This window comes from Corapipo altera, unplaced genomic scaffold (genome assembly GCF_003945725.1).
Source record: "Corapipo altera isolate COAL_440 unplaced genomic scaffold, ASM394572v1 48b, whole genome shotgun sequence".
NCBI lineage: Eukaryota > Metazoa > Chordata > Aves > Passeriformes > Pipridae > Corapipo > Corapipo altera.
This window is the reverse complement of record NW_020884884.1, coordinates 8,969,797-8,997,736: the sequence shown is the minus strand read 5'-3', so window position 1 is coordinate 8,997,736 and position 27,940 is coordinate 8,969,797. Positions and strand designations below refer to the sequence as shown.

At 35.7% G+C, this 27,940-nt stretch overlaps 1 protein-coding gene across 2 annotated transcripts in view; it reads right to left on the bottom strand.

Moving 5' to 3' along the window:
- Window positions 1-27,940, bottom strand: part of CAMKMT (calmodulin-lysine N-methyltransferase) — a 219,048-nt gene that overhangs the window by 9,896 nt on the left and 181,212 nt on the right. For both annotated transcript variants that reach the window (XM_027641423.1, XM_027641424.1), the window contains exons 7-10: window positions 27,718-27,784; window positions 14,282-14,356; window positions 7,192-7,255; window positions 1,057-1,188 (exon numbers count right to left, since the gene is read on the bottom strand). In XM_027641423.1, coding sequence (XP_027497224.1) covers window positions 1,057-1,188; window positions 7,192-7,255; window positions 14,282-14,356; window positions 27,718-27,784 — 338 coding nt within the window. The remainder of the gene's footprint in view (window positions 1-1,056; window positions 1,189-7,191; window positions 7,256-14,281; window positions 14,357-27,717; window positions 27,785-27,940) is intronic.

Sequence of the window (27,940 nt, the reverse complement as noted above, 5' to 3'; positions counted from 1 at the left end):
TGAAATCAAGTGATTTTATGTGCACATAGCTTTAGTGGGAGTCTTTATTAAATATAAAATTAATATAAACATTAAAATTATACAAAATAATAAATATTAAGATAAACACAAAAATGGTAATATAAACATTAAAATATATATTTACAACATCACATGCATATTTTTTTAGCATAATCTGATTTCTATCGTATGGTGTTAAATAAAAAAAAAAAGCATGTCACTTCAATTTTGAACATGTCTATACTTTCCAAGAGCGATTCTTAGAAAATTGCAAGAGGTTAGGTCTAAGGTCACATGGACCTACAACAGTGGATTTCTTTAAGGTATGAAAGAGAGATCTCAGAACTGCAAGTAATAAATATGATTTTGATAAGCACTTCTCCACAGGAAAATAAGAAATTCCTAAAAAGTTTCCTGTGAAGCACCTTCCTCTTCATGTCCTGTATTACTCCATACTTATAAATAATAAAAAAGGAGACTGATAACAGTAGCTTTATGTAAGCAAGCTTAGAAATCATGCTCAGATAAGTGCTTTTGACCTAAATCTTGTAGCGCCTCGATCTGACATATAACCCCACAACTGTGAAATTCTGTATGAGATTTAGCAGTTTGAAGCTGCCAACTGACCCAGCCATAAAGCAGCCAGAGATAAGGATTTACGGTACGATATGATACAATTAGACATTCACCTCCTATTTATTTCAGTCCATTTCAGTATTTAACCTATTTAAAAGTTGCAAGCTTTTTATTAAAATGTAAATGCTCGTGTGCTGTATACTTACAGGTAGCTAACAACAACAAGAAAAGACTCTCATAAATTAGATTTCTATGAATGAAAAGGGTAAACAGGAGGTGCTTCTGCAAAACTCTTCTAGACATGCAGAGATAAAGGATGGCTCTTCCACACAAAATAATCAGATACAAAAATAGCTGTTCAGAAACAGCACACCTAAGGAGTACTTTAATCAAACATTTAGGTTACCTGCCAAAAGGACCATGATCTCTTCAAAATGCAATGCGGATTAAAGTGTTATCTAACACGAGCAGAAAACTAACCTTGGAGTGGAAGTTCGAAATGTGTTCATCATAATTTTCATGTCTTTGGATAGAGAAACCAGCTTTTTCAGCTAGATTGCAAAACTGGTTTAAAGTATTCCCTCGGCGTGGAGCAAATACCATTGCTTTTCCCTGGAACATTAAAAAGAGAACTTATAAATTTTTAAAACTGGAAGGGAACCAGATATAACATACACCTGACTAAGCTTTTAATATGCTTAAGCTGGAAAAGTCAATTGTTCTCTTAGTAAAATACTAAAATACGGTAACAAGTAATTGTTCAAATTATGCAAGATTTCTGTGATTAAACAAATGCAATTTAGAAAGTAATAAATAAACATTTCCTTTAGAAAACTCCCAACTGCCTCTATTCATATAATAATGATGTCTGTAGATTACCAAAATAAAACAGAAAAAGCATACAAAACATACACTCAATGAAAAATCCATTTGTTAGCTCATGACGACGCAAAGACTGTAAATAATGATTTTCTTTTTTCTCTCTCACACATAGAAGACTACCTCCCATTCACTGTCAGTGGAATTACAACAGTACAAAACAAGGCAAATGGGAGGCCAATCAGACCTGATTATTAATTTTTCAAAGATATTTTAAACTACCTGAGCAGTGCAACTAAATTTGACCTTAAAGTGGTAAATTGCATTTAAAGCAGGAATTAATGTTCTTGAATCCTAATTCAGGTTCTTGCAAGATGATCAGGCCATTTATGATGCCCAGGCAACATATTATGCTCCATTACCTAATTCTTTGTTCATCCTTCTGTATTTAAGAAAACAAAAATGACTGTACCTTGAACTGATATATTTTAGACACCCTGTGCAAAGTACTTGCCCAAAACCTAACCTACTTGATAGAGCAACTCTCAAAATCTTATTTGCAAAAATAATTAATTCTAATTGGCTGAATTCTGTGTTCTGTCACATGGAAAGAAAAGTGGTTAAAGAGCTGTAAACAAAGGTTAATATCAGCCAACAGCATATCACACTGAGGGGAGCCACAAAGTTTACTGTGAGTTCCTGTATTTAACTTTTATGTTAACGAGAGCTAAGACTAATTTGTGAGGTGTTGTAATCAACTGAAAAGACAAAAAATGTTTTTAGGGAACTAAAAAAGTTATAAAAGGATTAGATGCTGTAGAAGTATATTTAGCTTGAGAAAATGTAATCTGTATACCACAGGAAAAGGGTGATCAGTACAGAGAATTTCAATAGGAATTCAGGACAGTTACAACGCTGACACAGATACTTAGAGAGAAGAATAGGAAACAAATCTCTGTCTCACACATGCATATGTGCACCAAAATAATGCACAGTGAAACAGCAATAAAAACGCTACATCAATACATACCGTACCAGTGTGTACTTAAAAGATTCCAACCATTAATACCACAGCACTATATTTATTCTCACAACATCTCTCTGTGAGATAGAGAAGTAGTGTTATCCTCATCTTTCTCACGGGAAATTTAAGCACAAAGGAGATTTAGGGCAATATCTAAAGCAACTCAATTTCTGTTCATTTATGTAGCTGTAACTTTAACTCTATGGCTAAATATGAGGTGCAAAGGGGTGTAACTCTTGTCAAAGGCACTGGAATTGCTTATGTAAATGCTAGGTCTGAATATAGGCTCAGCTCAGGATGAAAAACATTAAACACAGGAAATTCATGTTCGGTTCCCTCATATCCCTGGCACGCTTTAATGTCATCAAACAGAAGTGGGCAGCAAAGGGAGCCTTCAGCTGAGAAACTTCCTCCTGCTGCCATCTCATGCTCCCCAGAATGTTGTTCTGCAGAGACTCTTCCTGGTATAAGAAGGATGAGACTCCTCTGAGTCCCTCATCCCTATGATCATTGTAATGATCACATGTTCCTCACCCAGGGCTTACTGACTACATGATTCATGGGGACCTCAGATATGACTAAACCTCATGAAAGGGGGCTGCACACTCTACACTGGTCACTGATCCAGCAGTTCTGATGAGGAAGCAGTGCTCACACAGCAGCACACCTTCACATTTGGAGTTAACAGTCCATGTGGTCATTCCTTCTCGTGTTCTCTGTAGACTACTTCCAATTAAATTTGAAAGAGAAATATAGTAAAATAGAATGTACGAAATATCCATATGAAATATCTCTTAAACCCACAGAGAAAATCTAGAAATATCTTCAAAAAAGGGGAATGGCCTTTTATGGAAATCACTACACAGTTACTTTTGGCCAGCTCCTTAGTTAGAGTAAAAACCCATTCATCTGTTGACTTCAGTGTGCATCTAAAATACTTGAGGCTCTTGCCCTCACTGATAAAAAACAAAAAATCATGATTAAAGTTTAATACCACAATAATCTCAAAACTGGTAGGTACTGTGTTCAATTCTGGTCAATAATAATCTGGGTTGAAAGCACTTTTTTGGCAACTGCCTGATCTCTGTGATTCTGCTACCTGCTGTAGGGCTTCACTCACATTTCCAATTATAAAAGAAATGTGAATTTCATATCTTGGTTACTGTACAATAAAAAAAGTAGACCACTGACCTGATTCTATTCTTCATTGACTATCCCAAGTTTAATTCTAATTCAAAAGTATCTCCCGGGATAATGTTTAAAAGATGAGGTTTAAAGTTCAAAATGGCCTTTCCTCAGCCGAGAAAATACTTCCATTAAATTTGGGAACAGAATTCAGAGCAAAACGTCAGTTATAATAGTTTGAAGGGTCAGTAAAATGCTACAATAAGACAATGGGACAGAAGTTCATATTTTGATGTGACTATGACCAAGTTTACTCATCATCATCATTAAATGTACCAGTCTTGCTGGTACTAATCACAGCTCAACAGCATCCCATTGACTTCATTGGGATTTTGAATGGATAGGCCTCAGAAGAATCAAAGCTTTGACAAAAAACTGTTCTTAATCAGGGAACTATGCAAACAAACAAATGCTTATTCTGAGATTGAAATTTAAAGTATATTTTAATGATATAAAAAAATAAAACTAAATATTGGCATATCAATTCAAGTAGCTTGAGAGAAATAAAATAAAGCCATTCAAGGTAAATTTGTTTGACGTAGAATTTCTATGCCTAATTCTTTGAATTGGTTTACAGGTGACATGTGCCTCTGTGACAAATTCAGATAAAAATTTCAGCCCTCAGTAACTCTGAGAACTGCTTATTTCTGCCTCTGTGAATTTTTGGTCCTGTCTTCCTATGCCAATACAACTGTCCATGGGGTCAATACTGTGAATCAGATGACTGAAATAACCAGTCCTGTGCCAAGGAAACCAAAAAGTTACCCAAAACACATCATAAGGATGTGCCATAAGGATTCTAATAGCCACAAATAACATCCTTAATGAAAAAGGAAATAACACAGATGAATTTTAAACTAGCAGTAAGAACAGATTATGTGTTCTGAATTTCTTCTTCAAGACAGCTTTGCAAAGATACCTGTAATTTTCTGTTTACTCCACTTTTTCTTATGGTATTGTTGGTTATTATTTTCCCCAGACTCTTCTAAACCAAAAAGGAAATGCAACTTCTAAATTTGAGACAAAATAATTAATGTAGAAGAGTGAACTTAATCGAAGAAGTTTATGCCTTAGCTTGGGCATAAACTAATGCCCATAAGCTATTCTTAATCATTGCAACTGGCAAATGAGTTCACTATTAATTTATTTTTCCTTTAAAAGCCAAAGTATAGTGTCATTTAGTAAAGTGTCCTCTGGTGTTATCCTTAGATTTATAGAGGTTAACAAGAACAGTAAAATTGATGACTATTTTGTACTTGTGACTGTATCTTCTTTTGGGATCTCAAATGAGTATATGCTTTTATTTGGGTCTTTTAAACCATGAAAGCATATGCTTGAAGACATCTCTGTTGAACATGTAATTTTTGGACAAAAGAGCTCATTTAAGGTGCCTGTACTCCCAACTTCTACCCCACAGTTTGCTGTCCTCTTAGTTATGAATTACAGTAATTTGCAAGGCCGTGCCATAAATGGATATCCATCCATATAGCCATTCATAAAGTGGGTTAGGCAACTGAGTTTAGTTAAAAATACAGTTTGGATAGTGGTCCAAAACTCTACAACAGAAATTCCTGCAAGGAGCAAGAATTTCTTAAGCTAGCTTTGCTGATAAGAAATAGGAACCATGGCCTAAAATGCACAGCAAATAAATGCTATGCTATTAATACAGCCTATGCTATTAATCGCAATGTCCTGAAGCGAGCAAGACTAGGAAGACAGGCAACAAAAAGCCATCTCCCTTTACTCCACCTATGTTCACAAAGACTGTAGCTCATATGCCGTGAAAAACAAAGGCTTGTAATGAATTTGAATAAACTGACTGGAGTTAAAAAGAAAAAGTCAGGTCAGTTTTGGTTTAAATTCAGGTTAACAATTCCTAAATTATCTAGATTGTAGCCTAGATGGCAACACTACTTAAAATTCAGGCCGCCTTGCCTTTTAAATCAAATTCTCTGGTTGGCTAATCAGCCCAGCTAAAGAATGTGTGTCTGTATATGCATATACAGACATATGTGCATATGTGTTTTTGGCACTACAGAGCACCAGACCATGTTTAACTTAAGCAAGAGAGAAAGCAACTAACAGCTCTTCTTCCACTCCAGCCAGAGGCTCCAACCAGGCCACAGTTACCAGTGCATCTCTTCTACACTTTTCTTGCCACTCATGCTTTTCTTCCCCAGTGTGCTTCCATGGAGTCAGTACAGTGGCCTATGGGAATACCTGAAGAACTAGTTTCTGACATGGATCTGGTCTGAAAAAAAAATCTTTTTGTATTTTTTTTAACTGGGATCAACTTTGTGTTCCAGATCACCCATGGTCCCAAAAATTATTGCACTTGGACAAACATTGGTACATCATAAAATTCAGAACACGTCACTCTGGGCAGGAGCTGCTTAACCTCTCCTTACTGCCACTGACAGAAATATCTGGGTAACCTTTTCCTCAGGGTGGCTACTGTCTCCTGTCTTCCTGGCAGCTTTGCCCCACAGCTCATTAAAATAATTCAATCTTAAGTAACTTGCCTTAGGTCACTCAGGAAAGTCTATGATAGAACCAAGAATAGAAACCTGATCACTCTAAGCAAAGAATGGGATTACTAACATTACTAAAATGACTCAGTTTCTTAAGCCTTTGCATGTTTGGGTCTTCTATTTCTTTTACAGAGAAAATCTCTTGTACAAAAAGTACAATATAAATTTTAAATAAAATTTGGAGAATGCATTGCTAGCAGGAAATACTTTTGTTTGGAAATGGAAAGTTTACTTTATTGGAAGATTTGGATGTTAACCATGAGGGAGAAAATTCCTGTCTCAAACTTCTACTTAGACCAATTACTTCATGTTTTCTCCTTTTCTTGTTTTGCCATCTTCCAATTTTTTTGAGATTTGAGATTATAGATATAATATATATATTTTATAGATGCATATACCAGATTTTTTTTTTGCCTGTAGGTCTCTCTGATTTAAACAGACTAACAGATTTAGATCAATAAAATATTTCCTGAGTGACACTCGTAGAACATATAATCATTTTATGAAGAGCACAATATCGCTATTTTCTAAGGTATAAAACATGTAAACACAGAGCTTACTCAATGGAAAAATATTTTAAGCCACAGTATATGTATAAGGGTTTTTTTCATTTTAAATAAACATAAATGAAAAGAAAAAATATTCTTTCAGAATAAATAAATACACAATGACAAAGGTTACAATTGAAGGGATTAAAAATGACAGAAGCCAACATAAAAACTTTCAATACTGTATTTTACTTTAATATGAAGACATTATTATCAAAGGAAAATACTTGAGAAACGCTTTGATAAAAATAATCTGACGCTATCTTTGAAGCGGTTTCATTTATTTTACTACCCACTGTGTTCCTTATCAGAAGGCCAAGTATAAGAAGTTTCCTAGTTTATGATTAGGAAAGAATCTGATAGATTAGAAGACTCAATTGAAGTTGGACATAATAAGTATTAAAGTATTACATGACATTAATCCTGCCATTCCATTACTCTCTCAATCATTGTGCACAGACTAATTATTCTGAAGCCAGTGTTCAGGAGAAAATAGAAACATACTTACACTGGGTTGGAGTAATCTCTTTATTGCATCAACAAGGCTAGCTCTGTACCGGTCCAGAAACAGGCTGACATTGAGAAGAGAACAGAATCCAGATTAAAATGGGTTTTCAATTCTAATGATACTAATGCAGATAAGTACAAGGCTAATTACATATGTTTACACAATGCTGTAAAAGAGAAACTGTGGTTTATATTTCTATCCAGTGCAGGCTCTTTTAACATTAGAAATACATAAAATGAAATACAATCTAAACCAAAGCTAAATTAACAGCATGAAACAGCTCTTTATATAGCTGAAATTCACTGATCATACATGCTACCTATTAAAAAAGTACTGTATCAGAAATGGGGATCAATATAAAAAGTTAGCATTTCACATGGTTTTTTATACAAGGGGACTGGAAGTTTTTAAAAGTGTTTTCTACTGTATTTCAGGTGTTACTATTAAGGGCATTTTTTTCTCCTTTTACCTTCACAGTTTTGGCATTAATTCTTACTTATTACGCATATTTGTTATATTTATATATCTATCTCTATCTATCCCCATAAAGATTTACAGGATCTTACCCTCTCTCTCTCTCTCTCAAACACTGTTCAAATACAATGGCCCAGATTGTACAGAGTTGTCATCTCTCAAGAGTGCAATCCTTCATCTCCAGCATGGGTCCCGCAAGGATAGCAGCAGAGTCAATTTTCCCATGCAATGTTGCCAACACGCTCAGCCCTATTTTGGCGTGATTACCTCATGATTTGAGGGGATAATTCATTCTTCATGCCCCTCAGTACCTTAATGTATATACTAATAGTGGCAACCAGGGTGCCAATCACTCTTGACTAGATATTTGTGGACATGTAGTTACTGTGGATGAGTGCATTTACAATGGTTAGTGAACAACCATCTGATAGCAACTGATGCCTTTCAGTCCTTACTACTGTGGGCTGCATTTATATTGGTGATTCAGATAAGAAACTCTATCAAGCAGGCCACAGATAATGAGATTTTTTTTTTCTTCTTTTTTTCTTCCCCCACATTTTCTCTGTAATAAAACTGCTTCCCAGCTTGTATCAAGTTCAAGTTTAACACTACATGCCATTTTGTCCATTCTCTAAGGTTTTTTCCCTATACTCCCCTTCCCTTTATTCTCAAACTTCTTTTCTGAAAAGATGTAGGTAATTTTTTTTTCCAGGTTAGAAATTCTAAAAGAACATGAAGAATATATGGAAACTCTGAAGAGAAAAAAAGTAATCTACCAACCACAGGCCTCTCATCAAGAACAGAAGATGTGTGGATATTTAGACACTCCACAGCTACCAAGGAGAATATAATATTACATATCATAGAGTCAAGCAGCTGTGTAAGAGCTGTGAATTTTTGCTACTGGGGAATAAATAAACAAACAAGTCTATAAAGAAAACTTTACGTGACCAAATTTCATCCATAAAAACTGGCAGAACCTCATATTGTTGAGAAAATATGGTAGAATGGGTATCCACACACATCTTAAAGAACATTTAATAGAGAAGTATGACCTGAATTTCTTCTCAAGAATATGAAGTACTAGCTATCAGCTTCTCTGATAGCCTGGCTCACAAGAAAATTTAAACTTGTGCAGTTGGCATGATGGCTACCCCTTGGCCTTGATTCATCTTACTGGAAGAAGCTTATTGAAAAAATGTGAGTTAAATTTAATTCATTGAAAGAGCAGCTCTTGTATCTGATGTCTCTTGGCTGTTTTAATGACATTCACTTCAGATTGATCCCTATACAGATAGATGTCCTAAGACACTACTTCACTGGGAACTTAACCACCCGCAGAAGAAGTGGAATACATGATTACTCTCCCAAAAGAATAGCTAAAAGTAATTAGTTTTCTTCCACATCATCACAAGTACTCAAACATTTAAGACTTCCTGGGATCCTGTGTAAACAGAAGTACATTCCAAATGAAAAGTGCATTTATACTATTTTTATTATTGAAAGCAGTGTAGTGGAAACACAACCTTGGGGCAGCTTACCAGTGTTAAAATCTCTTTTTCATGGACCTGAATACCATTCTCTCTTCTTACAATGAGATAGGGGCACAACTGCTGCTACCAACCTTGTTCCTTCTCAGTGAGAACTACAGGCCTTTGCCCACCAAAAACTGTGAACTGAGTGTGTGAGAACTTTAAAGGGTTACATGACCTGCTAGATTAGACAACTTCAATAATACCTTTTCTGTCCAACCCCAGCTGACATTTTGGTGGTAGGGGAGGTAGACTCTTAGCCCTCTTACCTTAGGAGACCTAGATAACCTGAGACAGTTGCCCAAAGTTGTCCCTGCCCTCCAAAAGGCCTGGGACACAACCTACTTAATCGAACACTGTTTGATATTGTGATTTCCAAACTGTTGCTCTGTGAGCCATGCACTCATAACAGAAGGAGCAGAGAAGACTGGAAGCAGTGTTAATGCAATGCAGTGACTCCAGGAAACATCTCTATCCTCCACCTGAGTCAGGGGATGCTTTGAATGAGGAAAATCCTGAAGAAGTTATTAGATAATCTATGCTGCAGACAGGAACAGCACAGGATTTGGCCCACGCAGGGGGATTTAGTCACGCAATTTCTCTTACCAGTAGAATTTATATGACTAATTATTACCACAGCCTACTGAAAATGTACCCAAAAGCATCCTTCAAAGCTCACAGCACACATGTTCCTGTGTAAACTGCTCTAGGTGACCCTGCCTTGGCAGGGGCGTTGGACTAGATGATTTCCAGAGGTCCCTTCCAACCCTAACAATTCTGTGATTCTGTGAACCGCTCAGTAAAATTAGATAATGTATTGTTCCAAACCATTCACACTCAGTTCTCACACCTCAGTTCAAATTTGGCTTAGTTTGCCATTACTTTAGTGGTAATAACTCATGTTTATGTAGTGAGGACACTGTGAAAGCAGTAGCTCAGGACAGGAATAGCAAGGTTTTCTTGGGTCACAAGGAAGTTTTGAATCACAGCAGTAGAGAGGTGAGAACACAGTTGATGATTTGGTCTTTGTTTAGGCAATGCTCTTAACCTGTGAAATCTTGATGAACAGGCAGGCAACCTTGTCACCTCTCTTCTCTCTTATTTTTTTTTTTTTTTTACATTTTAAATTACCATAAAAAAAAAAGTAACAGTAAGCCACAATGAAACAAATAAAAAACCCAAGTAGATTCTCAGTTTGCTTCATGGCGATATTTGTTTTATGGTGAACTTATTTTTCTTTTTGCATGCTTTGCAATTATTAAAAGACCTGGGTTTACAGGTGTACTTCAGACATTATTAAATGTGTAGTGTTTAATGTGTAGAGTCATTTATCCTTTTGTTTGCCTTCAACTACATGGGTGATACAAACTGAAAAAAACCCTTACTTCCATGTGGTCAGGTTCCAATGCACTTGAAAGTGCGTGTAAGAAATCAGGCCTAAAAAGAATAATAAGTTTAAATGGAAGAAGGACAGAGGCCTTACTGCATTCTGGCAATAACCTAACAGAGACAAAATAAGGTATTGTAAGGTATTTAAAGAATACTTTCAGTTCAGTTCTACATTCCTGGCGAAGACACAACTCCCCATGACTTCAGCAAAAATCTCAGCTGTGAAAGTAATGTGGGATAGCTCCCCCTGGCCTCTGTTGTGTGAACACTTATGCATGTGCCAAACTTTAAGAATAGAATTATTGTAAGTAAATAATAAATATTATGCATTTTCAACAATATGGGGGTATAAACCTTATACCACCTCTACATTAAATTATTTGTGAAAACTTGTTTTACAATAAAGTAAAAGATAATGATTTTTTTATTGTCTTGGTCCTGGCTTTGACTCTCTCTTCAGATTAAAAATCTCAGAAATTTTTTTCTCAATAAAGAAGAGTACATACGCTATTTTAATAATCAGAAATTTGAGGCTCACAAGAGCTGTGGAAGAGTCTTTGTTTTGGCCTGTCAATAGAGGCATTTGTTATTTCACCTCTTCTATTCATACTCACAATTCCAGCACCTGTATGACTTTATATCCACAAGTGTAGGTCAAATGAAAGTCAAAAATTCTGGGAGCCCTCACCTGGCCTTAAAATTCCCCCTCAAAAATATGAGATGGGTGGATATGCTTTAAAGATTCTGTTATTTCAGTATTTTTTCACTGTATCCTCCTTCCAGGTGTAGCCTCACCAAGATTTTTTTTCTTATTATTTTTATCTCATAGCTGACATTTTACAATTTTACAAATTATTTCGGACCTGCTGAACCATGAAACTATTTTTATTGTCAAAATCTTGAATGGTTAAATAATGGCTAGCTTTCACAGTTTGCCTCTTATTTATTTTATAATCTAGTTGAGCTACTAAATTTAGCTGTTAACTAATAGACTGTTTGTTCTGGGAAATAACTTATTTTCCACTCCTGCACACAAGGTTTATGAAAGTCTGACTGTAAATATATGAATATAAACATATCCCTGCTTGCTGTAATCATGTACATTTTTCCTTGAATCTCCATGTGGATTTGGAATATGTTTATGAATAGAGCTTGTTTTCATGTAAATGGGATCAAGCAGTACCACTGGTTAGCTATTCAGAGAATCAGACAATATCACCCTTGCTGGAAATACTTCAATAAAAATTTATCCATGTACCTAATATTCGAACTCCGATTTTTTGCTTTTTAGTTCTCTGTTCTAATCTCAGATTTTATTGACTGACAATGAGCTATATGATGGTGTTAAACTAAATGCAATCTACTCTATCTGTTTTTATCACTGCATACTTCAGGTTTCAGCCGAGGAGCTAGAAGAAAAGGGATTTTTTTTTCCTCTTCAATGGCAGCCCAAAAAATTCAGAGAGCAAAAATCCTGCCAACTGTTCTCAAACCGATTCTATATCTCGGAAGAGAAGTACATGAAAATGAAAAGATGATTTGAGTTTGATAAAGCATGGAACATTTCTTTCCCCAGCCTTTTCATGTATCAGAAACCTAGTGTCCATAACTAAAAGAATGATTTCTAAAAGAAACAAACAATGAAGGGATTTTCATGCTTATTAAACTATATATATATGGGCACCTGCAATAAGAAAATGCAGATAATTTGTGAATAAAACCACATAGTTTAAGCGAACCTGCACATTTCTATTTATTTTTTAGAAATCTATAAATATTTATACACTTACCTGCATCTTAAGTGCTTCAAAATATATGTACAAAATGCAGGGATTGCAAATGCATTATGTATTTTACCTGTCATGTTTGATTCTTTGTTTCCTAAAGAAACTACACTATTTCCAAACAGACTGGGAGGAGTATTAGGCACGAATATTATTGAAAAAAACAACTTAAGTCTTGCTCCACTCTGCTGTACTCCCAGCACAAATAGGATGACATGGTGTGAGTATCAAGAATACAAGAGAAGGCACAGCCAGGTTGTTTTGATATTTGTGTGAAGAACAAATTTAACTCTAAATCTCTTGGCAAGACCTTGCTTCACCCACATAATCTGGAGAACATCCATATGTGAGCCTTGTCTAAGCCTCCGAGAAGACTGCTGCCCTCCTGCTTATGTCCGCCAGCACTCTGATCTGACTTTCATACTTAATCTGATCTAATCCTGTCCAGCATTAACTTCATCTGTGCAATGAAACCTGGAGTATCCATTCTAATATTTGGTGAGGAAGGCATTTACTAAATTACTTGCTGAAATCATATGGTGTTGTTTAGCTCCTTATTTTAATCAGATGATGCATCTCTGAGGCACATTATCAGCGATTAGTTAGAAACCCTTCTCTGTCCTTTTTGGGAACAAAGAACTTTTCAGAAATTAAATGCTAAGAGAAACAAAGCACTGTTGCATTCTGTCAACAAATAGGTATTAGAAAATGGCAAAAAGATCACTAAATACATTTTCTCCAGTGCTATGCAAAACCAATAACTTTTCTGAAATAAGAAGAGTTGAAAAAATATGAAAGGGAAAAAAGAAGCTTTAGGGGAATATTTTATAAGAAGCCACTTAAAAAAGAACATTGTTTAAAAAGACAATAGACAGCTTCATACTTCTCTTCGCTTTTTCCTTTAACTATTTCTTAATAAGGTACAGAAATTTGCTGAACTGAGCTGTCCTAGCAAGTCCATTTTTTCAGACTTTGGTCTCTCACAACAGTTATGTGTCACAAAACATAAACAGCTCTTTTTTTTGTTGTAGACATTTAAAGGGTCAAGAGCAAGTATCCATGAAGGGAAAACAGATTTTTTAAAAAATATCTACTCTCCTAAATAAAATTTGTACAGTTCTTTTTTTTACACTGTCTACATTTCTATAACACAAATTATTAATAATGTACCATTTTTAAAGCTAGCACACAGCAAATATAGCACAGCACAATCCTGCAAATGCAGTATCAGAAAAGGGTTGTGTCAATAATCAAATCTATTTGCATAAATTATTAAACAATCCACCACAGTGCAACATGTATCTACCTTTTCATAAATTAAGTGCAGTACTCTTATTTTCCTTACTATGAATTATCTTATAATTAACATATGCCTGTGTAAATAATATAAAGCCTATATCTACAAATATTGATGTCAAATTGATTTAAAGAACAGAATGTGGTGGTGGGGAAAAAGAGGTTTGAAAATCTCTTTTTCCCTGGAAAGACATTCCAGGGAGCAAAAAATATATCCCCTTATATCAATAGTCAGATCTTTCCTAAGAAGTAAGCTAATTGAGCTGTTTGTGTTGATAAACTCCCTTTTCTCCAGACTGTTCCTCACTGAGCCATAATTATTTGCAATTTGCCTAAGTCGTCCATTTACTGATACGTCAAGCATGAAACAGAGGCAATTCCAGAAAATGGAAATGCTTCTCAAAATCAATCTTTGGGAAATAATGTGGTAGAAGTTACTGTGTGATAGAAGACTACCTTATAACTGTCACATGGAGATGAATATTAATTTGTTGAGGTTAAGGTGGCTTTGTGCTTCATTTGTTGACTTTGCTTAGCCATCAGCAAGCAGCACAGTACAATTACTCCAGCAAAGCTATTTTTCTAACATGAGTTTTATGATTTTTATGTACTTACCAGTCAGCACACATAACAATGTCAAAATGTCCTTCCAGTTGAGAGACATCTGTCTCATTATCCCATCGTAAAATGCTAGAGGAAAAAAAAGATTTAAAATAAAAAGAAAAAAGGACTTACATTTTTCATCTTGAGATTTTTAAAGTACTAATATTATTCTTATGTGACACCGAAGTGTTTTAAAAAGTGCACACTCGTTACCGTCAAAGATGAATGTAAAAATCTTATTCTGTACATTTTTAAGGCTTTAAATCTCAAAGCTAAAGAGTTATTTTTCATTATAGCAGAAAGGCAATCCACACATGTTCTGATGAGTGTATCACCAACAAATACGCCTTTCTGAATTAGTGGCACATGCCCAGCTTCAGATTTTTACCCCTTAACACTACTACACGAACAAGTGAAGTCAAAGTATTGACAATCTGAATGAAACACAAATCTGCAGAAGAGATGTGAATTCATGGATCTCTGTTGCATCTGGCAGGCAAGTCAGTTGTGTTTCTCATTGATGAAGTGAGCATTCACTTGGGCTGAAGGGAGGAGGGACAGGGTGAAAAAATGCCAAGCTTAACTTCAATGCCAGCTATGTTGCCTCAGGCAAGCTTAAAAATACAGCAGTGCTGACTCTGTCAACACCTATTCTCTCATAGGTGATAAGCTATTTAATTCTAAGGTACCCAGTAGTAGGCAAAATTTCACATATGTACAAAGTTCTTTTTTTGGTGATAAATGCTGCTGATTTATGTAGCTGCCACAAAGAATTTCAGTACTTTACTCTCATCTAAAAAATAGCAACTAGTATTGGAATGTACTGCATACTTTAAATATCATTACCCATAAGATTTGAAGCTGCATTTCTATTTCTAGGCTATTTTTAAAAAGGAATCTATCCTTCTTTTTCATTTCCTGGTTATTTATAATAGAAAGTAGATAAATATTTATGGGAAAAGCACTCGTGGGGGAAGGATCTAATCTGATCTTGTCAGGTTGTGCATGCTTATCTCAGTTTTGTATGAGTCTTGACCAAATAGACCCTTTAGTCTTCCCGCAGCTATAATCTACTTCTGGTTAAAAGCCATCTCCATTCACATCCTACTCCTAATATTTAACCGAGGATCAGTTTATAATGTGTTCATTCAGAAATGTTCCCTAAGTATACAGGAAAAAAAGGGAATTTTGTACATTGATTATACTGTATGCAAAAAAGGTTCATAAATATGTAGAGAAATAGATACAGAGAATTAAGGTACCACAATATGCATGTACACATGCACAGACAAAAAAAATTGAGACAGAATGCTTTTAAAACATGGAAATTATGAAAGGAGAGGCCGAGTTGGTTGGCAAAGCTTTGGTTATGTGGGGTTCAATGTAACCGAACAGATCAGGACTCATTAGCCCATTTGCCCTCCTGGAATTTACTGTGACAATCCAAAGACAGAAAAGAGTAGATTAATTTAATTTTTCCCCCTCAAATTGAAAGTAATCCAGATTTTAGAATCCTAGGTAGCTTTGCACACTGGCACGCAGCAGGCATCCAGTAGTGGAAAGTGACAAAGGAGAGTTCTCACTCTCAGCTGCTGGCTGCCTGCTGGCTACCAGCAGCTTTTTCAACCCTGTTTCCGTGGAAACTTAGGTTAGAATGGTGAAAATTAGGTAAAGGTAAGTTTTGTGGGTTTAAAGCACGCACTCTAATACTTTAAGAATCCTGAAGCAGAACTGGAAATTGGTAGAAGAACTGTGAGCCTTAAAAGGCCACCTTTGGTTCTCATTGCTACAGAAACAGAGATCTGATCAGTACCACTATAGAGATTTGAATTATGATTTTTTTAACCCATCTATTTACTATACTTCACACATGCAGTTTGGAAGGCAGTATAGGCACCTCCTCCTGCAAAAAAAAGAAACAAAAACCCCCCACCAACCCTCCCTTATGTTACTGTCAGTTTTCTGCTGAGTATCCAAAACACAGAGTTTTCTGTGCACACCTACTGTAGGCAAGAGGAGTTTGTGTGGGTAGGTAAAAGCTCATAAACCATGGTGCTGAGCAAAACATGGAACTGACAGGTTGCCAGGACCATGAGCAGTGGTGTAACATGACTGGCATGTGTACTGTTAGAAGGAGTGAGCTAAGGGCCGCACGTCCTTCTCCACTTCCCTGATCTAGTACTAGGGCTGCTTTTGGTCTCTAGCTTCAGTATAGTGGTTTTCCTGAAGACATCACAATTATGCAAAGGCCAATGACAAATTTAGACACAAGATTTTTAAAATCAACTTTGCCATAAATTTTCTAAAAGTACAGAAAAATCTTTATTCCTGTGGGGAAACTGAAGTTAATTTCTATAAAATAAATACCAACAGGACTCATCCTGATAAGCACGTAAACCTAAAGATAATTTCTCTAAAATAAATACCAGTAGGACTCATCTCACTCAGAGTGTATGCACGCTGATGGGAGAGATGGAACTACAAGTTCTATGTATTTAACCTTGCTATCTTTAGCTAAGTGCAAGTATGACCAGTAAGGGAGGTGCAGCCAGGAGATGTTTAGTGTGGTACTGGTTGCAACCTCTAAAACTGTTTCAGTACCTAACTCTGGACTACTCCATCTATTTTATGCTTCCACAGATTTGCAGGAGCTGCAATTGAACATCTGCACCTGCACCTGTAAAGCAGACATGACCCCACGTATCAGGGAAACAGGATCAATTCTGCTCAGAGTCAACACTATTACATCATTAACACCAAAGTCAGAATCAGCCTGATTCTGAATCAGCTATTTTGAATTCCAGTGCTAGTGAAAGCAGTGAATCAGACCAGCCATACAAGTTCTTGTAATCCAAGAACAATTCCTGGGTGTAAAGTACAGAAACCCCCAGTAATATAGCAAAACAACCCTGAAAAAGGCAAAGAGGTGTATCTAAGTGCATGAACCCACATGTAGTAAGGGGGCGGGGAACAGTAATTTTTTTACGAATTACTGAGGAGGTGACTCTTGGACTTAGTGGTCAGACCTGAAAGAAACACTGAAGGCACCATGAAGTAAGGACTGATTGCATTTCCATTTAAAGAAAAGCACTGCTAGGAAACCCAGAAAAGTGGTAGCAACAGAAATCTAAAAATCTCAGTTTTTATGAAATTTCCTTTAATAAAGTAGAAGTGTAAAAGTACCACACTACAAAAAGTCTCTTAAATCACATGTATCATGTTTACTGCCAATATGAAGAAAATGCAAGTCTTGTTAATATTTCCTTCTTGTTCCTTTCCAGTGGTGCTAAAGTAGTTGACATAAGCCATTTTCTTTCTCAAGCCACTTTTCTTCCAGCAAAGTAAGCTTTAAAGCTATAATATTTTTATACCTTTCTTTTGAGGGAAAGTGCTACAGTACTAACAACTGAAATAATTTTGTAATTTTGAAAAAAATGTTTTACTCTCTGTTTCTGTCCAAGCCACACCTTCAATGGCTTTTTTGTAAAAAAACCCCAAACAACAAACCAAGATATTTAAGGTTGTATAAAGCTCACTCTTGATATTATTTTGTGCTGGTTTATTTAACTGATGCAGGTTTAGTTTCTTACAATCGAAAATAGGCATCAGAGTTTCAGCAGAAAAGGGTCTGAAACACAGTGGAAATACAAAAGAGTTGGGAGCTCTTTTTGGCTTCAGGAAGAACATTAAAAATGAAATAGGATGCAAGGGAAAAACACTACTGCACTATTTAGCTACTGCTTGGGTCAAAGTGATGGTGGTTGAAACTTGGTACCCACAAATGGCTGTTTTATGGCTTATATCAAATGAATTTCACCAGTTTTCAGAGGAGAAGCACCCACATCACAAACCTATTACTATAATTAGCAATCTTGATGGTACTCCTAGCAAAAAGGACAAGGACTGAACAAGCTATGGAGAATGAACTATCCTCTCACACGGAGAGGTAGCTTTTGCAGGTCAGGGATAAAGCATACTATCAAAATAGGCTGAGAAAAGATGTACTGATGCTTTAGTTTCCTAGACCATCAGCTTTACCCCACTCTAAAGCAAGAAATTCAGTAAAAAACCCCACACAACACAAACAATCAAAGCAATTCTTCCTTCTCCCCCCCGATTTATCTTATATTGACAAGCAAGTCAGAAAATGTGATTAGATCAAGTTAGAAGAATTATGATACTAGAACAAAAAGATCAAGTAAGAAAATAGAGACTTTAAGAACAAAAATGCACCCCCAAATAGCCCCATGTATTTGAAAGAAAAAAGGCACAAGAAAATAGCAAATGTTGCAGGGATAGTTACAGCAGCCAAGGTTTCCCCTGTACAGTAATTCTAATTTAGGGAGGATAGCCTGACATATGTCGACACTCTTCTCCTTACACTGGTAAAGTATCTCAGCAATCTACAACAAAAGACCTGATTTTACCAGGGTTTTATTTCTCATGCAAAATTCTTCATTACTATTATTATTCAACTTCTGTTATTCAGTGTTTGTCTTCCTAGTGTGTCTAGGCAGGTAACTTCTATGAGAAAAAACAGGTTAAGTCTCTGATTGTTAAAACTTGAAACATTTCCAAGTCGCTCTGAGATGTTCTTGTGATGAATGGCACAGGCTAGAGTAGCTCTCAAATTAGAAGAAAAGTAGTTGTGCAGATAAAGACAAAAAATCAAAATTAGAAGAAAAGGACAAAAGACACAAAAGCCTTACTTGCTTCAAAATGTATTAGTAGTTTTAATAAGGATTAAAAAAATAGTCCAAATTAGCAGATGAGCAGCTACCAAGAACCCCTATCTACCCACCTCTTCTTTTCATATTTTAATTTAAGCTTCAGTCTCTGAAAAGCATTATCATTGGAAAGTATACAGGTTCAGGTAAAAGATTTTGTCTGGGGGTTTATATGACTTTTTCTATGACATTAACCAAGCAAGTTCATTAACACATTAACAAAAGGCATCATCAGGATGTTTCTCCACACCTTGATCTCTGTTTGAGATTCCTTAGTTTTGTATAAAGATCAAGAAGATGGAATTTAATCTAGTGATAAGAGGCAATGTGTACACCTATCATTACAACTCCTCTGAGTCTCGCAAATTTCCCTACTATAATTTCCCCATCTTTCCTATTATATTCTCATAAAGCTGCTCTTATTTCTCTGTCTGTGTTTCTTACTTTAACTGCTTCACTTTGCTTTGTATTCTTATCCCTTATCTCACTCCTTACAGTGCATACCTGGTTTGAAGGGAGCAAAGTTAAGTTTTCAACCACAGGTACCCAATATCGACCATTCTTTGTTTCCTCTTACATTTCAAAGTATTTTGAATATGATATTTACAATTGTCGAGGGACACATTCTTCTAACAATGTCCTTGCAGGTTTCAGCAACCTCCATGTCACTTATCTGCTCTTGTCAAAGTATACCCATGATTTTCCTCGGCTAGGCTCAAAATCTGAACTCTCCTATATATTTTTTCTCTCCTATACTATCCCCATTCTCCTATACATTTTTTTCTCTCTTCAACCCAGTAAAATCTTGCTATTCTTTACAATTTTTAATTCCTCTGGGTTTTGTTTGTTTGTTTTTTAATTGTCTCTTATAATTTTTAAAAGGTGATCTTCTAAAGATTACCTTCAAACTTTTCTCACATTTCTGATAATTTTACAATGTTCCACCTTAAGTTTTTCTTCCTCTGAATTTTATTTCTGGGCTATCTCATCCATACAAGCTAAACCAAACTACCCATTTCTCCAGTTTATACTGTGTATACAGACTTTTAACTCAATATTTTTCACAGCCTGAGTGAGAAGCCCATCACTTCTAATGTACCACAAGGCATTGTGTGACCACGTTTTCTGGATCCCTTTGGACATAACCATTAATTCCAGTCTGTAATCTATACTTAGCTTAGACCTTTTTCTGTAGCTGCATACTCAGCTGTGTTGCTTATTCTCTCTGCATAGCATCTCTAAGAAGTTTCTCACCAATCCACTCAAACTCTTGACCATGTCATCATCACTTATATCCAAACATCACAATACTGTTCTCTCTGTTTTTGGAAAAAGCAGTCTTGCCATATTAATATTTATTCAGTGGGCTGCTGCAAAGGTTGTTTTTCTTGCCTACAACCCTGATCTTGTCACCTTTCTCTGTACTCCTCCAGGTGAGTTGCAAGTTGTCTTTTCCAAATGCTTCACTTTCCTATTTTTTATCTCTCATTCAATATTAAAAGGACAAGTCCCTTCTTTAATCAGCCCTAATGTCAGCCTACATCTTCCACTTAACTTTTCAAGCAAGCACCTGTAAAATTTTCTTCCACTATGTTACCCACAAACATTCACAGACTTACTCCATTATCCTTGAAACTGTCCTTTAAAATAGCACCCACAAAACCCAAGAAGAGGCAAGGCTGCTCTTGTGTCTCCAACTCTGTCAATCATGCTGACTTCAGTTATCTTTGTTATCCTTCCTCACCATATCTATCTCTGGTCTCAGACCACAGATTCTCTAACTCAAACTGCCTTTTTGCTCTGTGTTTATACAATGTCTGGTACAACAATTCATGATGAAACCCAACCACATTAACATGGTAATACAAAAGAAGAAAAAAACCACCAAAACCAACTACCATCCCTTTCTAACTTGAGATATTCTATGATCCTATCTAGGTTTTTCTTGCCCAGAAGTTTCTTTCTAGAAGTGTATGATAAAGCTATACACTTCCCTTATTCCTTATTCTAAGAACACATTTTCTCTCTCTCATTTTGTACAACATATTTTGCTAAAATTCAGATGGGAACATTACAGTTTTCTCTTCAAAAATAACAGTCCTAACACACATTTGCTGTGTATTGAAAGCTACTAAATTTTTGGGACATAATTAATGCACTGCATATAAATACAACTACAGCAGAATAATTTTTTTCCATTTTGGAGATCATTAATGTTGCATGTAGATACAACTGTTGTAGAATAAATTTTTCCATTCTGTTGACACATCACAACTCAGCATTCAGTACAAGTGTGGCTATTTATTTAAAAGAAGTGAGAATATCTTGTATAGAAATGCTATTAATAAAAAAATACCAGTGGCGGTTGTGAATTTGCCTTCTCACATCCCTCCCCTACATCAACACATTCTAAATCAGCCTTTATTTGGAGACTGACTACTGTTTTTAGCAAGATTCATGTAGTACATTTTTTAAAAAAATGGATGGTTATCAAATTCTAATTCAGAATGATACAGTATAAAAAAATACATAATTTCAAAGTGCAAGACAGCATAAACACAGGTGGCACAACCACACTGGTAGGATCAGTGATTTATGTAAAAATATGAAGGAAAAGAAGACAGTTTCTTGCTCTGTGGAAAACAGTCTATCCATGAATATGGGGAGGATAATCAAGGGAACCAGAAGAAAAAAACCCAAGAATGTGAACTAGGCAGGTCCAGAAGGGCTGAATGGACGAAAAATCAAAAACAGCAGAGAAGATGCAATTCACAGGTGCTTAAATTCTGAGGGCAGGAGGGACCATAATAAACATTCAAGATTTCAAATTTCTGTATCAAGGCCATATATCTCAGGAAATTATTACACGTGTTTCAGAAAAATACCCATGAATCAAACACATTCGCTGCTTAAGAAACTACCACTTCCCATGGAAAGATGTTCTAATGTATTATCATTCTGTCAAATCTAATTTTTTTTCTAGACTGAATTTGCCTAGCTTCAATTTCTACATCTTGTTAGGTACTTGTAAGCTAGATTAAAGACTGATCTTCTGTTAAAGGGTTTTTTCTCCATATGAAACTTTCAGAGCAAAATCAATTCATTTCTTAACAATCAAGTCATTTCTTTGACAAGTAAAGTAAACAAAGCTCTTTAACTCTCTCATTTCCAGACCCTGATTCACTCCTCTGCCCCCTTCCTGAATCGCATACATTTTCAGTATCCTTGGTTAATGTTTGAGTAACTATTAACTGAATATGAATGAAATAAACAAGGATAACACTGTAAGCAGTATGTTGTCAACATTTAAAGTTTATCATGGCAAAGATTAGCAGCGAGTGCCTGTGAAGGAGAGAGCCTACTGAAAGCATGCAAGATGTACTTGATGACTGTGTATTAAGGTAGAGTCAAGGCAGACAAGGAAGGGCAGACAAAGCTACAATGGTAACACTGTAAATCAGGAAACAATGTAAAAATTGGCTAAAATGATGGGTAAAAAGGCAGCATAGGAATAAAAAAACCCAAACAAATCTTTGATTCTAACACCTCAAAGACATTTTCCTTTAAAGCCCTGGGAAGAAAGATCTCAGTCTTCTCATATCAGTGGTTTCCCCCTAATCTTTTTGTACAGCCCAAGAGAGTAGAAGAGCAATAGTTTTACCAGTAGCATGTTTTTTAAGCTAACAGGAGACCATCACGAAATAGTAAAAGATTTGAGCAAGAATTATTTAAAATAATATGTTATACTTTCAGCTAACACCTAGCTTTTCTCCCTGTTTTTCCAAACACATAGGAATTTCTTTACAAAGCTTGCTAACTTTTTGGTTTTTTCTCTTTATGTATTCTTATCTGGCCCCATAAAGAAGACAGACAAAGCTACAATGCAATTTAAAATATCCTTTATTAAGTCACCACAACTGGGTAAAATACATGAATAGGAGAGGCCTGGAAGTTTGTGAAAGTCAGCTGATATGGCTAAACAGTAAAAAAGGTTAGAAACAAGATGTCATTTCTCCAAAAGCCGAAGTTGTACCCAATTTAAGAAAGAATCGTAGACTTGGAAAATCAAATATAATAATAAAATTAGGCAGGTAAAAAATGAGTGTGCTCTTCCTTTTGGTTTTGTTTTGCTAAATCTTCCTGTGAGCTGATAATTGAGATAAAGAATGAGCACTCTCAGAGGATAACAACATTTCAGAGAGGTTAAATTAATTCTTTGCATCAGTGCAAAAAATTTACTTCACTGTAGAAGAAACTGAAGACATTTCACCACACAGGTTTTTTTTATAGGTCTTTGGTAAAAGAAGTCCTGCTTTATAACCCTTGAGCTCTTCAAAGATGTCAACAAGTATTCAGATAAGGGTGATCTGGGTAACACAGACTGCTTCTGATTCCAAAAAGCTATTGGCAAGGACCCTCACTAACAACATTTTAGGAAAATAGACTGTCACTGGACAAGAGTCCTGACATGGCTAAATAATAGAACAAAAGACAGGGAACAGGGTAGTTGCAAATGGTCAATTCTCACAGTGGAGGGAGATAATCAGCAGAGTTCCCCTGGGACCTGTTCTATTCAACATGTTTACAAGAGATGAGCACTGAGGTGGCAAAGTTTGCTGATGTTAAGAAGCCATTCAAGACAGTGAGGAAAAGAGCAGACTGTGAAGGATTGCAGAAGGATGAAACTGAGTAATTGGACAATAAAATGACAGATGAAATTCAGTGTGGATAAATGCAAAGTGCACAACGGAAAAGATAATTCTCACTTGATATAGAAAATGAAAGTCTCCAAACTGACCATCACTGGAAAGCTCCTGATGTTGTGACAGACAGTGTCATGAAACTATTAGCGCTGTGCTCAACTGCACTGAAAAAAGCAAATCACTGTTAGGCATTTTTAAAAGGGGAACAAAAAGCATAATTATTCCACTACATATATCTATTTATGCACAATTTGAATGCAATACTGATCACAGTCATCTGAAAATGAGTAGATGGAAACTGAAAAAGATATAGAGCAGGGCAAGTATGATCAGAGGTACGGAATGGTTTCCACCTGAGCTGAGTGATAAAGAGCTACAACTTCACAATGGACATGAGCAGATAGCCTGTTCATTATATCTTTCCACACATATATGAAATGATCAAATTAAGTGAGCAGGAACCAGGAGCTTTTTCTTTCCAACCAAAGAGCAGGAAATGTTCCTTTTGGCAGTTTCTTCCTTACCAATAGATGCTGTCATGGAAGAGTGTTACATGAGGAGAAAAGTAGTTGGAACAAAATGGATTTCTTTAGGGTTGCTAAGGTGACAAACACAACAAATTCAATAAATATGTTTTTTAAAAGTTTGAATTTAGCAACACCCAGGTCATTTTGATGCACGAAAACAAAGAAACAAGACTTCATTAAGGCTGTCCCATGTTGATGGAACCTGTTACATGACCCGTTGGAACCTGGAAGCTTAGAAACTTGGTATATTTGAAGAACATTGCAGTAGATAAAATATTCACATGTTAGCAGAGACAGAGAAAGAGGCCATTAATGTAAGAGCAGAATCAGACAAATTCCATGCTCTGTCATTGAAACCTCATCCACTATTATACTGGACGTCATTTAGTATTTCAAAAGACTTTTTTTCTGTATAGGTTTAGTTCTGGAAGCTTGTAAATTCATTACATTTGTAAGGAACACTAAAATTTTGGAGAATATTATTACCTATCTGTTAATCTTTGAGGAGAAGGAATTGTCCCTTCTGTTCACATGGTCATTCATTCTTGATGTGGATTATAAAGTTGACTATAGAATGAATAAAGAGTATGTCATACACTATTACAAGTCAAATCAAAGGATGCATTGCCACAAGCATTTCTCTTACTGACTTGATGCTACATGTACTTGCTTACACTCTTATGTAAAAATAAAATAGAATTGTATATCCACTGTTTACTATGTATCTATTATTACATTATAACACATAATATGACAAACTGCCAAATATAAGTTTGGTTTATATTACTGTATTTTTAAACAATAATCTAGTAGAGAGCTAGATAAGTGCTCATTTACTGCATTTTGTATAAATCTAAATAAACAAATGTATGGCAGGTTGTCCAAATCTAACTTCTCTTGGCTGATACTGGATTGTTCCTTTTTGCACCATACACATTTTGGAATATTTTCCAAGTATAGACTAAAATGTCTGGAACACTCACAAGCTGACTCTCAGACTGATAATTTCTACTCCATGTGCAAGGAAAAGAGTACAAAATCCTGACATAAGAAGAAGACACATTGAGAAGGTTCTATTCTGAATTACCTTTATACGGAAAAAATCTTTTAACTTTGCACTGGACACTGCAAAGTTGCAAGACTGGACACTGTTCAAATGACACATTATAGCAAAGAACATGCTCTCTCCAGATTAAATTGATGTTGCAGTAAGTCACTTGCATTACTTCATTCACTTCCCTGCAAGATCTGATCAATGTAAAAGAAGTCACTGAATGACACTTCACACACCAGTGTTGAATTCTTCCTTACAAAATACTACATTTTCTTCTTTTTCTTCTTCTTTTTTTTTTTTTTGTTCGTTTTTGGTTTTGTTTTGTTTTGGGTTTTTTTTCCTCCTTTTTTTCTCCCCATAACCATTATGTAACTAAGGTTTTCAGTTGTAGGAAAAGTGAATCAAGGTTACAGTAATATTTCAGACTTTATATCAGCTTTTTAGTTTCTTCAAGGCATTGAGAAGGGATCATATAACTTTGTTACTGTCTTCATCACACATCATTACTAAATCTGAAGGACTGATCAATCCATTAGACAGTCATTTGAATACTCATTTTATAAAACTTTATACTGTTATAACAAAACTAAAAAAGCCTCAAGAATGTGGAATTAAAAACCAAATCAAGCATTTATTATAACGAGCCTTGTTTTCATATAGTACTTCACATTATTTTGTAATTTAATTATTTTATTTATGCAAATAAGGCCCCAAATGCTACTGCACTCAAGAAGGTAAACACTTTATATTTTTACTCCTTAAAATGCAACATTTTATGATGCCTAGATATGTTTATTAATTAGTGATTATTAACACCCAGTAAACAACATCATGTCTTGTAAAAACACAATCTTTCTTCACAGCGTGAGGCTGAAATCTATTATTCACTGATTCCATATGCTGAAATACACTCAAATGATCACAAATGACCTTAAGCATTAGATAAATGTAAATGAGGACAGTGTAGAAAATGTGCTTTTGATTGATATCTAAAAGACCAGGTTTGAAGTCTTGACAAGGGATGAAATCTGAAATCTCATACTAAGTGGAAATCTACAAAATCTAAGCTTCTGGATGGACGTACCACACAGCCTCTCCTCAGCAGTGTCTGAGGAGTTCTGCTCACAAAAGGTGTTCAACACATGGAACCTGAAAGACCTGGGGCCTGTGTGGCCTTTGTCTACTTGGCAGGCTCTTATTAGGATGTAGAGATGTATCTCTAAGTTATATGTCCATACACCCTAATGAAGGCAGAATTTTTCTAGCATAAGTGCTCACTTAAAAGAACTTCTCTACACAGATTGGCTCCATAAGCATACGGTTAAATGACGTGAATGATAGCCATTAAAACTGTATAGGTTTAACCCTCTATGTTAGTAAGCTTATTCTGCATTAACAGTTTGCTCTTCTCAGCCCTTTTTCAGCTTTACTTTTGTCACTTTTAGAAGAACTGAGAGCCGTTCTGGAATGTGAGCCATCAAAAAAAAATAAATATTTAGACACACAAATAAGAGTGCACTATTTACTCTTAGGTAGCCATCTTCTAATTCTTAACTCTATGCCAGGAATATGAAGTACTTTACATTTTACTTTTAAAATACTGCAAGAAATGAACACACTTCAATTTTTCAGCTACTTCCAGTCCCTACTGTACCTGGAGATACGCCAGTGAAGCAGACAGTTAAACAGTTCAGTGCCACCACAGGATGAGTACGAAAGGCTCTGGAGACAATCTTAAACCAAAGTCTTTACACCTCTACAATGCTCACCACCAGGGCTAACTCAGAGATAAAACAGCAGGTGCACTATGAAAAAAATGCTGGGTGCAGCCTGTACCTTAAGTCATAGTCAATAAGAGAAGGGCCCCAGCACATTGTGCCTGGTTCCCATGCTCCCTTATCTGTCCTTGCAGTGACAAAACAATATAGATTGCATAGACAGGATGACCAAAAAACTTCCCATGGATGCTCCAACAACATCTAACTGAGGGCAAATGGGATTTGTTGCAACCCTGAATTCTCAGAGCTATATAAAATGAAACCTGCTGGTGATTTAGGTAAATTCACTCCAAGCCTGACATTCAGTACAATGGGTAGTGGTGACTCTGAAGAAGATATATTTCACCCATGCACTGAACCAGGGGTTGAAGAGACATAGTCTACATTAAAAGAAGATAAAGAGAGATTATGTCACCAAGATAATCATGCTGTATTTCCTACGTTAAAAAGCAATTAAATTTTTTTTAATACTTCTAAATTTCTGTCTTGCACCACTTACCTACTTATACTATATATACATCTGTGTAAGCATCAGTAACATAGGTCACACTTTCACACTTTTGCATACATTTCACATCTACATTAAATACAGAATTATATGCAAGAATCAGTAAAAGAGTTTAACAGAATCTTCAGAAGAAATTTTAGTAGAATCTTACCGGCTTGACACTTTCCGAGCCTTAAATACTCCAGCATTTTGGTTTCTTGTGATGATCTCATTTACATCTGCAGTATAATTGTTAAGAATTACCTATAAAACTAGAGCAATAATAAAAATAATAAACCCCATTCTTTTCCACTGATAATACCTGAATAATGTCTCTCATCTGTTTAGTCTTCTTTAATCTGTGCTAACTTCTCCAGCACACCAGTCATATATCT